Genomic DNA, 15,052 nt, shown 5'->3' on the forward strand with positions numbered 1-15,052 from the left:
GGTTAAAAATGAAATTCTTATCTTTTGACGTATTGGTGCAGCATGGGGCTGTCCCTTTTTGCAACTTTTGCTGCAAACGCATGATAAAATGGTAGATGTTACCCGAAAATATGCTGTGAAGATTTCTGTTTCAAAGTGGTGAGTTTACAAAATCCAATCACAATGTGCTAGACAATGATAGAAGAAATAGAAAAATGGAGATAATATTAGAGCTAGGGGCCAGCCTGGTGGCACAGTAGTTAAGTTCACACATTCCGCTTCAGCAGCCCGGAGTTCACCAGTTTGGATGCTGGGCGTAGACCTACATACCACTCATCAAGCCATGCTGTGGTGGCATCCCACATAGAAGAACCAGAAGGACTTATAACTGGATATACAACTATCTACTGGGGCTTTGGGGAGAAAAAAACAAAAGAGGAAGGTTGGCAACAGATGTTAGCTCAGGGGCAATCTTCCTCACCAAAAAAAGCATACATTTAAAAATATATATATGTTAGAGCTGGAAATCAGGAAAGTTTTCCATTAGGAGATAAAAATCCTTGAGGAATTTCTGGCCCATATAAAGCAGGTGACACTAAATCAACTGAAAATAAGTTATCAGCACCTTGAAACCTTCCTTCCATTGATATTCACAGGAGAATGTCGCCATCTTCCTTGCAGCAAGAGCAGACTGCCATGAAAAAGGAGGTGTTGAAAACAGGAAAGAGTTCTTAAAAGTAAAAATATCATAAATATCACTCAAAGAAGGGCAAAAACGTGGAATGGATGTTATTGAAAACAATATTAGTGATTTGAAGAACCAAATTGAGAGTTCCCTCAGAATAGAGAACTGATAAGCAAGGAGTTTGAACATCCCAACCAAAAAAACTGAAAAATGGAAGTTAAGAGATACCAACGATAGGTAGAGACACTCCAATGTCCATTTAATAAGGAGTTCCAGAAGGAGAGAGGAAAAGGATGGAGGACAAGAATTTTCCTGCCAGTAGAGCAAAGTTTCCATGAGCCACAGAAAAGCTTGCACTTTTAGATAAAAAATAGACAGTATTGGACAGGCATACTTTCACTACTCCTGGTGAAATTTATGAGGTCCAAGGTTAATGAAAAAACCTAAAGTTTCTAGTGAGGAAAGGGAAATTGCACAAAAGAAACAAGAATCAGACTCATTACACTTATTATTTACAACTCTAAATGCCAGAAGGAAATGTTGCAATGTTGAGAATACAGAGAGAAAATAGATATAAATTTTAAATTCCAAATCCAGTCAAGCTATTATTCAAGTGTGAACAGAAAATCAAATTTTTTTTAGATTCTCAGTCAATATGCTAATGCATCTTTGCGAGGAAAAATTGTCCAAGTGTAAGCCCCTCCAAGAAAAAAAATATATAAATTGAATAAAATTTTAAAGAAACAAGAAGATATGAGACACAAATGGTATCAGTTTGGGTATATTCAGCTACAAGTTACAGACCTAATATGTTCTTAATGGGATTTATTATATCTTAAAAACTTAGTTCTACAATGACTGATGTGGATATGTGTAACGTTGCCACATCTAATTCAGTATCTGTGCTACAAAGTTTCACACTGCAAAAGATATCATTGGCTTTAATTTGTTGTTTGTTTTGACAGTACATTTTAGCACTACTAATTAATTCTACTTGACTGCCTTGTTTTCAAGTGTAATTCCTTCTTGCCACAGTCAACATTCTTTTTTTCTGTTTATTTCTTTATTTTATTCAAAAAATATTTATCAAGCTCCTATTATATGCCAGGAACTATATAATATAATGGGACAAGAGATGCCCTGGTGTTCAAAGAACTTAAATTCTATTCAAGGAGAAATTTCAATTTCAAAATGATGTGTTGAGTTTTATGGTTAGGAAGGGCAGAGGGCTGTGGGAACTTATGGAATGAGCACCTAAAATGGACCACGGGGATCAGAGAAAGATTCCTGAAGAGCTTGTGTCTAAGCTGAGAGTTAAAGGACAAATATGAGTTGTCTAGATAAAGGGGGAGGAGGGCATTGATTCAGGCAAATAAAGGAACATGAACAAAGATCCAGGTTCAAGAAAGACCATGGAGCTTTCAGAGGACTGAGAGTATTCAATGTGAAGAGTGAATTCCCGTAGGGGATATGTAAGAGATGAGGCTGAGAGGCCAGCAGGTATCAGTTCAGGAAGGACCTTGTAAACCATGCTGAGATAAATTATCCTGAAGGCAGTTGCACATTCCAAATCAATCAAGATTTGGTATGTAAAAAGTGAGACACAGTATTCATATGTTTTTACCTCCTTCTTAAATGCTTTAGAATTATGTATCAAGATATCAATTGATTTGCTTATTTTCTGAGTCAGATGTGGAGGCTCCTCAAATCAGCTGTCCTAAGGACATAGAGGCTAAGACTCAGGAACAGCAAGACTCTGCTAATATCACCTGGCAAATTCCAACAGCTAAAGACAACTCTGGGGAAAAGGTAAGGTTTGTGCAAATATTTGCATACTTTTTCAGATGGATTCTGAATATGTGTGATATTGAAGATTTACTAACACAGTCATGCATCACTTAATGGGGATACGTTCTGGGAAATGCGTCATCAGGCAATTTCATCTTTGTGCAAACATCATAGAGTGTATTTACACAAGCCTAGACAGTATAGTACTATACACCTAGGCTATATGGTACTAATTATATGGGACCACTCTCATATATGTGGTCCCTTGTTGACCAAAACGTTGTTAGGCGGTGCATGACTGTACTCTAATGATAGTACTCTCTCTATATACCCTACTTATAAATATTAATTCCTCACTTGATAAAAGAATGATCAGCCTTGAGTTTTTAATTATAAATCTCAGATGAAAATTTCTAAAATGGAAACTTTTCATTCCATGGATTTGTTGTATTTTGTATCCACCAAGATTACTTGACTAATAATTCTTTGCTTTATTAGGGTCTGAAGATCTTTTAAGAAAGAAAGATGTGCAAGCAATCTTAATTCCTATTTATGAACATATCTTTTAAAATATGAGTGAGCCCCAAATGATTGCTTATTGGCCAATCTGAAGGAGATAACTTCAGTGTTTCTTATTCAACTTTTCTAAAACCAGAATTACTCAGAACATAGTATATTAATATTACATATACAATAGCTTGAGATAATTATCCATCAGATACTGGAAAAGGAATTAATTTAGGAATTTAACTTCCTCTTAAATTTATACCGTTAGCATTAATATACATAAAGATGCCCTTAAGTGGTATATTGTTTGCACACCTGCATGTAAATATGTATAAGTTGTGCCAGCCAGAATATGCGGAGGGATATATGGGGCACACAACACCAAAAATATATCACTGTTTTGATAATTGTGTTGAACATACTTACAATCAATGTAACTTTTTAAAAAATATGTTCTTAACAATAGTCACCATGCTGTATGTTATATCCCTAGGTCTTATTTATTGTGTAACTGGAAGTTTGTACCTTTTGACCACCTTTGCCCATTATGAACGCCCTGCTCCCACCTCTGGCAATCACTAGTCTGTTCTCTATATCCATAAGTTTGGGTTTTTTGTTTTTTTATTTTTTTATTTTTAGATTCGATGCATAAGTGAGATCATGATATTTGTCTTTAGATAACTAAAAACAAGGTCACTTTTAAATCAGATTTTAAAAGTGCAAATGTGACTTTTCGGGCTAAACGTACTATAGATGATGTCCGTGTTGGGTGGTCCCTTATGTGCGATTTCCACTTTCCATGAAAAAGTCCATGAGAGCGTGCATTCTCATTGTCATCATGATCATCATCATCAAACACTAAGAAAAGTACAGAAATGTATTTTAGGATCTAATGAGAATTCACACTAAACGTACTAAATGTAGCACCTGTGTGTTGAAATATTTTCTTAAATACAGTGGAAAAGACGAATGTGTTTGACTACAAAAGGATTTTTTAATTTGTATTTTTTTAAATTCCTAAACTAAAAGACAAATAGCAAACTAGTGAAAAATGCTTCAAACTTGTACTGACAATGGGAATGCGAATTATTACCATGCTTGGGGAAAGCAATTTCGTATTATATATCAATAAAATTTTAATGACTTTGAGATCAATAATTCTGCTCATTGAAATTTATGATGAAGACATAATAAAAATATTTTTAAATTCTCTGTGCAAAACTTCATCACAGTGCTGTTTACAATAGTAAAATTTGGGACCAATTTAAATGTCCTTCAATAGATTTTTTTTTAAAGAAATGACCATGTATTTATTCTACAGAACATTATGGAGATATTTAAAAGTCGTCGTAAGTTCTAAAGACTATGTAATACATAAAAAATGTTACTTTTAAAAAACAAAGAACAACATTTCATACGTATGCCAATGCTATAAACTATGTAAATAGAATAGTCTGGAAAGAAATACACCAAAAGTCTGTGCCTAATTTTTTTTCCTTTTTGCTATCTACGAAATATTTTGTCACTTTTAACTTCACTTTACTAATAATATGTAAATCAAAAAAGAATAAATGTGCTATTGATTTTAACTTTAACTCTCAAAATATTTGTCTTCAAAAGGTGTCAATCCACGTTCATCCAGCTTTCACTCCACCTTACCTTTTCCCCATTGGAGATGTTGCTATCACATACACAGCAACTGACCTGTCCAGTAACCAAGCCAGCTGCACTTTCCATATCAAAGTTATTGGTAAGTCTTCAAATTACTTGGGTTGGTTTGTGAAAACAATCCAGTGCTCCAAAGGCTTTGTTTCTCCTTTCTTCAACAGCTCTCTTCCCACTGATTCTTCCTACTGGCATTGAAAACTACTCAAGCTCCTCCTTCTTTGAAACTTACATACTCTTTAACTATCATTGTATCTCTTTGATTTCTTCCCACATGAGCCTTTCGAGAAGCTCACAATGATTGCCATCTCTTTTGACTTAACTGCCATTTATTCTCGAAGTCACTCAAGTCTGGCTTCTGTCTCCTTCACTCACATACAGTCAAGCCCCGCATAACAACGTTTCGGTCAATGACAGACCGCATATGCAACAGTGGTCCCATAAGATTAGTAACATTAGCCTAGGTGTGTGGTCAGCTATACCATCTAGGTTTGTGTAGGTACACTCTGTGGTGTTCACACAACAACAAAATCACCTAATAATGATGCATTTCTCAGCCCCCTTATTAAGCGATGCATGACTATAAACTGCTTTCATCGAGGTCACTGATGTTCTCTAGAGATACTCCTATTGTACTTTCTACTCCTTGTTTTACATAATCTTTCCTTAGATTTTACGTTATTAACCACATTCTCTTTATCAAAACCATCTCCTTCCCTAGCTTCTCCAATACCAGTCTTTCTTGGTTTCCCCCCATTTTTCTCATTTATCCTTCTTTATCTCTTAGGCTTCTCTTCCTCAGACCAACTGTCAAATGTGAATCATCCCCAGGGTTCCAGCCACTGTCTCTCTTCTCTTTCTCTCTCTATAGTTTTCCTGGTGATTTTATTAACTGACAACTATCAGATTTTCTATCTCCAGCTTAGATCTCTTTTCTGAAATTCAGACTAATGTATAAAACTGCCTACTGGACCATGCAAATGTCCTATGGGCATTTCAAACTCACTTAAACCTAATATATTTCTTAGCTCAGAAAATGGCACAACCAACCCCCTAGCTACCAAGCAAAAATCTGGAAGTCATCCTCAACTGCTTTCCTTCTATCACCAACACCCACTAAGTTATCAGGTTCTACTGGTTTCATCTACATAGTATCTCTGGAATCTGTCCCAATCTCTCCATCTTCACAACCACTGCTGTAGATCAGTCTTTTTTTTTTTGGCCTGGTTCACTGCATCTCCCAATTGGTCTTTGTGCTTTCAGTCAATTCAGTAGGTAGTCAACAGATAACAGATACCCACCACCAAGTGTAATATGTGGAGAAATAGAATATTTAGCTGTCTGTAGTGGTCAGAAACACAGTCTCTGAACCCAGTCTGCTTGAGTCCATATCTAGCCCTACCACTTAAAGGCAATGTGATGAGTCACCTCTCTGTGCCTCAGATTCTTCATCCAAAAATAGAATGAATAAATGTATTACCTCATAGAGTTGTTGTGAGGGTTTTAATTAGCTCAGATGTATAAACCACTTGAACTAGAGTCTGACACACATTAAGCTCTATGTAAACATATTGACATTTTGCTATATTTGTCTCAGCTATATTTTAATATATTTATTTTAAAATTCAACACATTAAATTTATTTTATTTTAAGAATTTTCCATGACTCATTGAAATAACTTATGTATATCAAACTGGCTCCTGACCCTAGAAATTATAAGTTTTGGTAAAAGTAGATAAAAAAACTCAAGTGAAAATCACTCTCATTCATCTCGCAGTGCTTAGTTTTCTTAATTGCTTTCTCAGTGTTGTTTTAAATATGACTTCCCCAGTCACATGAAACATATGTTGGATTTGTTTTCTATGGTGATTTTAAACACGGAAATGTGGTTCAAGAGTTTGCCAAGTTTTAATTTTTCACAATGAAGAGTCAGCATGGTGAAATGTAAAATGTGTACTCAAGTGTCTAGCTGAGTTTTCAAATTATGAAAGAGACAGAGGAAATGGGGAAGAAGAATGAGCTGGAGAAGGAGCGAGAAAGGGAGAGGGGGAGTATAGGAGGGGAGCGAGAGACAGAGACGGAAGATTTTCCAAAGCCTACATTTTCTTGTTTTCCTCAGATGACAGGGTGTTGGTGTCTTACTGATAAATGAGAGGAAGCAAGAATGCTTTTGCTTAGCATTCCAGAGAATGCTGCCTCGCTCACTTTGAAACGGACTTTTCCTCTCTTTTGGAGACAAAGCATCTGCTGGTACCTCCAATTCTTTTGACAATATTTTACCTAGTCTTACTGCTCTCTTGTACCTGCAATTCAACTTTAAAATGTTTGGCTAAGGGGCTGGCCCCCCCTGGCCCAGTGGTTAATTTTGCCACTCTGCTTCAGCGGCCCAGGGTTTTGCTGGTTCGAATCCTGGGTGCAGACATGGCACCGCTCATCAGGCCATGCTGAGGTGGCGTCCCACATGCCACAATTAGAAGGACCACAACTGAAAATACACAACTATGTGCCAGGGAGCTTTGGGAGAAAAAGGAAAAATAAAATGTTTGGCTAAAATCAGGTAAGTTTAGAAAATTTAGGAAATACCCATTTGCAATTTCTCTTGCAAAAATAGTAAATACTGCCAGTTTGTCAATTTAACAGTGAATTGACTTGATTTAGCAAAGTGCACTGACCTCCTATGAGCATTCCTCTGTTCTTTTGTTTATTCAACAACTTTTTCTGAGCACCTCTTATGGGCCAGGTCTTGTGCAATGAGTGGAGACCTAACTGTGAGCAAAGGAGGCTCCATCACTGATGAACAGAGTTTACAGTCCAGAAAAATGGTCAATTAAAGGTACTGTACTAATGACATGACAAGCATGAGGAAAAGAGAAAAGTTGAACATTTATTCATAAGACATAGCTTAAAATAGGACTCTAAATATATGCTCATAGGTGCAGCTTTTTGAATGCCTGTGGCTATAGTTCACTAGCCTAATGACCCCACTCAAGTCCCCTAAGTTTGCCTGGTCTGAGATTCCTCACCTATAAGACTAGAAAAGTAATGTTTGTCTAGTCTCCCTCAAAGGCATGTGATTATGGATATGAGAATATTTCAAAGGTGTAAAATCAATAATCATATGAAAACTACCTCCTATACACTTTCTTTATTGTCCTTTACTGACATCCTAAAAATTCCATCACATTCAGTCAGAGCTTGAAACCTGGCTCACCTAGGCCACCTCAAATCCCTCCTTCGATGTGGATTACAACGCTCAGCAACACAGACTCACAGTTCTTTAATTTCTACTGTGGCTTTCACCCCCTCTCCACTGGAGCCCTCTATCCCCATGTCCACACCCTATTCTTTGTCTATACCTGGAATTTATCAACCTTAGAAATCTTTGACTCCAGTGTTCCACCTTTGGACGTAACCTCCTGGCCTTCCAGTAAGAGCACATCCTCACTTACATCTTGCATATTCTGCCACATGACTCAAATCTCTGTCCATTGGTCCTTCCATTTAACCATCTATCAGCCCTAGCTTGGCCCTTCAGATAAGACGAGGATCATGGGAGTGACTGGTTTGGTCATTTCACGCCTTCTGCTTGTCTGGAAAGATTCTCTTCACTTCCAGGTAGATCAGCTCAACTATTGGAGGCAGAAATCACAAATTAAATGCCCACTGCATCCAGAATTGCCTTTCACACTGCTGTGCTCATGGTGATTTTAGTAACCTCATATTTCTTCTTCAACAGGCAGAAGAGAGTATAGAAAGAATTCGCTTTTTCTTTTGATGTTGAGATCAGGGATAAAACATACGTCACCCTCAAAGGGGCCCCGGGGCCAGCCTTGTGTTTAACAAAGTCAAGCTTGCCTGCCGGACAAGTAGACTTCAATTCTCTCTTGCAAACTGCCTCAATTTGGAATATCAGTGGTGACTTCTTTCTCTGATTTCATGTTCTTTAGATGTGGAACCACCCAGCATAGACTGGTGCAGATCCCCACCTCCAATCCAGGTCTCAGAGAAGGAGCATGCTGTAACCTGGGATGAGCCTCAGTTCTCAGACAACTCAGGTGAGGATGCAGGAATTTTGTTGTCAGCATGGTAACACTGAATTATGTTTTATTTGAAAGAGCTTTTAAAAGGGATAAAAGAGAAATGAAAAGTAAATTACATCTATCTAAGTAGAACGGATCATTATATAAGTTAATATGTTTAATACTAGGATAATTATATATAATTTAACATTATTAATCTTACCTATCCGTGGAGATTCTCTTCACTCAGTTTTCTTTTCTTTTCTTTTCTTTTTTTGAGGAAGATTAGCCCTGAGCTAACATCTGCTGCCAATCCTCCTATTTTTGCTGAGGAAGACTGGCCCTGAGCTCACATCCGTGCCCATCTTCCTCTACTTTATATGTGGGACGCCTACCACAGCATGGCTTTTGCCAAGTGGTGCCATGTCCACACCCGTGATCCGAACCGGTGAACCCAGGGCCACCAAAGCGGAAAGTGCACACTTAACCGCTACACCACCAGGCTGGCCCATTCACTCAGTTTTCAATGGACATTTATTAAACCTGTGCTAGGTCTTGTACTTGAAGATGTTCTAATAAATTTGTTGAGTCTCTAAGCTTACATTGTTCTGAATATATAAACTATGCGTTTTATTGCTATCTCTAGTGCACTTCATGTATTCATGCTCATTTCTTAAACATTTTCCCCCAAAATTATAAAAGTTCATAGGAAAGCAGAAAAAAATGTGCAAATACAATTGAAGTTCATTTTAAAGGTTTTACTAAAACCCAGTAAACAAAAATAAAAATGCAAGTTAAATAGATTTCTTAATTAAATTTCCAATGTTCCAATAGGCTTATCTATTCAAGTAAAATCATTTAATAAATTAAAATTAGTTAATTTAATTAAATGCCTTAATTGAATGAGGTTTTTGAGTCTACTGTTTCTATGTTGTAGTATAAATATTACATCTTTTATTTTCTATGAATGGCCAAATCGACATAAATAGAGTGTCCAGCTGGTTTGTATAAATAGAAAATGAAAATTCAGATCAAATAAAGTGACTAATAAAGTGACTGCAGACCAATGACCCCAAATTGGATTCCTTCTTTCCTTTCTAGGGGCTGTATTGGTCATCACCAGAAGTCACACACCAGGAGAGCTTTTCCCTCACGGGGAGACTGTGGTGCGCTATACAGCCACTGACCCCTCAGGCAATTACAGAACGTGTGACATCCACATTGTCATAAAAGGTATTCTCTTCACAAGCCTCCAAAATCTAGTTGATATTTATATATGTAATTGCTATTGCACCCTATTTTGTGGACAAAAATAGGCTATGAGGAGTAGATATTTTTAAAATTTTTTTAAAAATTTATTTGTACATTTATATTTTTGAGAAAGATTAGCCCTGAGCTAACGTACGCCACCAATCCTCCTCTTTCTGCTGAGGAAGATTAGCCCTGAGCTAACATCCGTGCCCATCTTCCTCTATTTTATGTGTGGGACGCCTGCCACAGCATGGCTTGATAAGTGGTGTTATGTCCGTGCCTGGGATCTGAACCTGCAACCCTCGGGCTGCCAAAGCAGAGCATGTGAACTTAACCGCTATGCTGCCGGGCCAACACCTGAGGAGTAGATTTTTAAAGTTAGAATACTAACAGATTTTATTTAAGTTTCCAATTATTACTTCACTTCATGATAGACAGAAATATTTTCTTCCAATGTAGTCTTTAATGAACAATTTGATAACATTTTCTCCAGAGTTACAAAGTGTATCGTCATGATCCTATTTTGAATGCTTGAGGAGACACATTCTGAAAATGTAGTTGCTGGATGTTGCCTAGTTTTCATTTTTATTAAAGGAATGCCCAAAATAACAACTCAAAATCAGAAATACTTTTAGATTTTCATAAAATATGCGCAACCTCTAATTACACATAGTTATAGCTTTTCCACTATGCCCACCTAGGAATCAAACAGCAGACATTGCTGCAATCCCACACTGGGATTTAGGGTGAAAATTTTTCTAGGAATAGTGGTGGACAGGAGGAATCCGTTTCAAAGTTCAGCTTTCAACTCCTGGAATTTAATTTATGTTTCTTATACCACTTTATATGAATAACGTAATTTTTTTGCACAGGTTCTCCCTGTGAAGTTCCATTCACACCTGTAAATGGGGATTTTGTATGCACTCAGGATAGTGCTGGAGTTAACTGCACATTAAGTTGCTTGGAGGGCTATGATTTCACAGAAGGGTCTACTGAGAAGTATTATTGTGCTTATGAAGATGGCATCTGGAAACCACCATATTCCACTGAATGGCCAGACTGTGCTAGTAGGTTTTACTTTATTTCTGGACTCCTTTAGTATGTGTGAATATGCATCTGCCTATGTGTGTACATTTCTAAGCATTAAAGAGGAAAATTGGCTTACTATAGGGATTGGTTTTGGTGAGTGGAAAATGGTACCATGCATTTGAAATGTTTTTGGGTTAAGAGAAATCTTCATCCCTCAATTTAAAATATTAGCCCAGCAGAGTCTTGTTATTGATTAAATTGCTATAGGACAAGATTCAATTTAAGGCAAAACTATCGGGGCCCTTTCATTGTTATTTACTAGAAATATATGAAGAGACTTGTCAGCATGTTGTTCTTAATCTGTAAACTTGAACTGCAAGTATAGTCTCATAGTCTGCATAAGAGCTTATATTTAAAGAGCCAACATATCTGATGGAATGAAAACGATCAGTCACGTTCTCTTTAGATGTGATTTAGACTTAGAGCTATCCTATAATCTTAAATACATATTGTTATAAAAATAAGCCAATATTTTATATAGCCGAGTCTAGTGTTAATAAATACTCTCTGGAGTGAATCTTTGATCCAGTACCTAAGGTAGAGTTTAAATGCCAATGTCTTGAAAAAAGAGTAAAGCCCAGTTACTACAGCTATTTTTTTTCAAATTTGGAAAGTAAATAGAGTAACTCACATCACAGATTCAGATGGTGGGATTTTAATGGTCATGCCATTAGGAGGCATTATCTCTGAATATTTTGGGACATCTTGCTGAGCCTACTGTACCAGCTTCTGATCCAAGGAGAAATTTGTCTCTGTGAAATTACACTTTCAAGAAATATAATTTCACATAATATTCAGAAATTTTTCAGTGTCTCTTGGTTGAAAATATAATATAAATAAAAATGTTATAAATTTATATGAATACAAAATATAATATCTTTGACCCAGCCAGGATTTTTCAAAAATTCCCACAACTATAATGAAAACAATTATCATCTCTCCTTTTCTGTTAAATGCTCACTTTCTCATACTATTGGAAGGTAAAGAATTCATCACTGGGTAACTGGGTACAGGGCTGCTTGGCTCATGATTTATGATGGTCAGTTAATGCCTAGAAACCTTTCTTAACCGTCATCTCTTGTTTTTATAACAATCCCACAAATCATGTTAGAATTAAAATACTAAGTTTTAGTTATTCCATTGAAAGTTAAGTCTTTGTTTTGAAAACACTAGCCAATTGAAATTGTTTTTCCCACATTTTCCAGTAAAACGTTTTGCAAATCATGGTTTCAAGTCCTTTGAGATGTTGTACAAAGCAACTCGTTGTGATGACACAGATCTGTTGAAGAAGTTTTCTGAAGCATTTGAGACTACCCTGGGGAAAATGGTATGTCAATAGTATTCCTTCATTGTTAGTCATATTTTAAGATTTTTTTTTTCCTTTTTCTCCCCAAAGCCCCCCAGTACATAGTTGTATACTCTTCGTTGTGGCTCCCTCTAGTTGTGGCATATGGGACGCTGCCTCAGCGTGGCTCGATGAGCAGTGCCATGTCCGCGCCCAGGATTCGAACCAACGAAACACTGGGCCGCCTGCAGCGGAGCGCGCGAACTTAACCACTCGGCCACGGGGCCAGCCCCTGTTAGTCATATTTTAAAGGATGCTATTGAACTTTTCATAGCCTCTCTGGGTCACCTGCAACAGAAATTCCTTGTCCTGATGATTTCTCTCTTCTTTGTGATCCAAACTTGCTCCTAATATTTAGCATTACTCTTCAGTTTTGGACTTCTGGAGTGAATTATAAGTAAATCTGTATTAAAATGTTTTGAATTTTTAAAAACACTCTAAGGCAGAAAGTCAGAGAAGCTTAGGGTCCATGTGGTTTGAGAATGTTTGGTTTCTTATTTAAAGTATGATAAAAATGCCACTGTGGGCTGTATTTCTTTTATGATGAGATAATCGAACATTTAAAGAATTTTCCTTTTCGTGCATTTTTCTTCAGGACTCTTTCAGTGATTACAGGAAGGCAAAGCAATGTATTTAACTGTGTTGAGCATCTTGAAGGCAGGAAATATGTCATATACATATTTATATCCCTAACAGAGTGGGTAGCTTAGATTTTGGATAGATTCTAGAAGTAGATTTAGTAGTAGTAGATTTGATGTAGGATGTGCGAGAAAGAGGAGTCGAGGAGGCAGAGTATACAGGAACACATATACAAGAGTGGGTACACATGGTGTGGACGTATGTGAAAGAAGGATCTTTCCTGACTGCTTTATCAGTGAAAAAGATGCAGAATGATCAGCCTAGAGTAAGGACAGGGAGGAGTTGTTGGAGGTTTGAGAAAGAAAAGATGGTATAAAATAATTTTCTGGGAGAGCATAAATTGATATACTAAAGAATGTAGTAGGATTGGCAGTAAGCAAGGTTGTGTTGGCTCTCCAGCTGTAATTGACCATGTGGATGCAAGTGTGGAGAAAGCAGAGTGATTAATTTAACTGAGGATAAGGGTTCTCCAGACAAACAAACTGGGGAGGGCACATGCAAGGGAGTAATTCGTGGTGATGAACCATGGAGTCTAAGATGGGTGAATAAGAAAGTGAAGACAGCTGAGGGGCAGTGAAGAGGTGGGAGGGTCAATGGATTATAAATTCTGAGGAAGTCTAGCATTGTTGGATTCCTGGAAGTAAGAGAGGGTGTGGTTACTGGTAATGATGAGGTCTAAGGGTATGACCATGAGAGTAAGTGACAAAGTAAGGCTGGATGACGGGAGAAGAGGAAAAGGAAGTGAGAAGCCAAGGTGATGGAAGGATGAGCTGGGTGGATATAGAAATCACCAAGAATTATAACAGGGACAGTTACGAAATGTTCTTGGAATGAGGGGTGTCTCAGAGTGGGGAAAGGCTGCAGATGATGGCCACAAGGAGAGGCAACGAGTGGTATAGTTGATGGCAGGAGCTTCAAAACTGTGAGGGTTTAAGGAGGTGCGAGGAAGCATGATCTGGAAACAGCAATGAAGAGTGAGGAGGACACTTCTTCGCCTCCACACCCACGCTTGAGAAAACTGGAAAGTCAGGTTTCATTGAGAGCAAAGGTGAAGGGAACATATAGAGAGGAGGTAAAAAAAAAAACATAATGGGAGATTTGCTGATTACTGACTGAGCTTCAAGGGCCTAGAGGAAGGTTTTGGGGAGTTGGAGAGGGGTAGGAGATAGAGAAAAGGAATCCAAAGAGCCCCATGGGGTGAAAGTTCAGAGACAAGAGATATCCCAGGAGTCCTGGGCTTCTCGTGGTAAGTGACATAAACAGAGAGAAAAAGCATGAGACTGATCTTGGAGGTCCACAGGCAGTGAGAGGTAGTAGGGGAGGGGTGGAGGAGGGTCAGGAGCCTTTTCAAGAACAGGCAGAGCTCTGGGGCCCTCCCCTACCTCCTGCTGATGGAGATGTGAAGGCCAGGGCGGCCAAGGGCTTATCCAAAGCATACAGATGTGAATTACATTTTGTCCTCTTCATTTTTCATTTGCAGGTCCCATCATTTTGTAGTGATGCTGATGACATTGACTGCAGACTGGAGGACCTGACCAAAAAATATTGCCTTGAATATAATTATGAATATGAAAATGGCTTTGCAATTGGTAATTAAATTCTTTAGTGTCAGTAGTTTGCAAGACTGATCTGAAAAATAAGAAACTAATTCCAAAAGAGTGGGGCAAACTAGAAAAATGAACTTTTATTATTTTATGCATCATCTTAGAGGATGACTGGATAATTCGATACTGTTCCTAATAATCTTTATGGATATATTAAATTTGGGGTATCAAATAAATTATTTCAAAATATTATCCAAACTCTTCAGGATGATAAAACTAAGAAAACTAAGTTGCTAAAACTAAATCAAAACTAATTATGATTGTAAAATTCAAATATTGATATGTATCTTAGAAGAGAATGGCAGTAGTTATAAAGTACTATCAGTAATTTTTATATGGCATTCAATTTAGATTGCAGTTAATTTAAAACAGTTTCACATGTGAAATATTCAGATTCCTCACCCAGAATATGTTAAGACAATCTCTTCAAGTCTAACACACCGTCAAGTGGAATTTTGATGTTTTTTCATTGAGATATAA

The 15,052-nt window shown here is 37.3% G+C and overlaps 1 protein-coding gene across 1 annotated transcript in view; it reads left to right on the forward strand.

Annotated features, from left to right (window-relative positions):
• SVEP1 (sushi, von Willebrand factor type A, EGF and pentraxin domain containing 1) overlaps positions 1–15,052 on the forward strand; it is a 168,429-nt gene that overhangs the window by 73,574 nt on the left and 79,803 nt on the right. Inside the window, exons 8-14 of the mRNA XM_014834470.3 lie at positions 2,355–2,473; positions 4,580–4,709; positions 8,573–8,680; positions 9,746–9,877; positions 10,768–10,962; positions 12,190–12,311; positions 14,449–14,557. Of these exons, the coding sequence (XP_014689956.2) occupies positions 2,355–2,473; positions 4,580–4,709; positions 8,573–8,680; positions 9,746–9,877; positions 10,768–10,962; positions 12,190–12,311; positions 14,449–14,557 (915 nt within the window). The remainder of the gene's footprint in view (positions 1–2,354; positions 2,474–4,579; positions 4,710–8,572; positions 8,681–9,745; positions 9,878–10,767; positions 10,963–12,189; positions 12,312–14,448; positions 14,558–15,052) is intronic.

This window comes from Equus asinus, chromosome 10 (assembly GCF_041296235.1).
Source record: "Equus asinus isolate D_3611 breed Donkey chromosome 10, EquAss-T2T_v2, whole genome shotgun sequence".
NCBI lineage: Eukaryota > Metazoa > Chordata > Mammalia > Perissodactyla > Equidae > Equus > Equus asinus.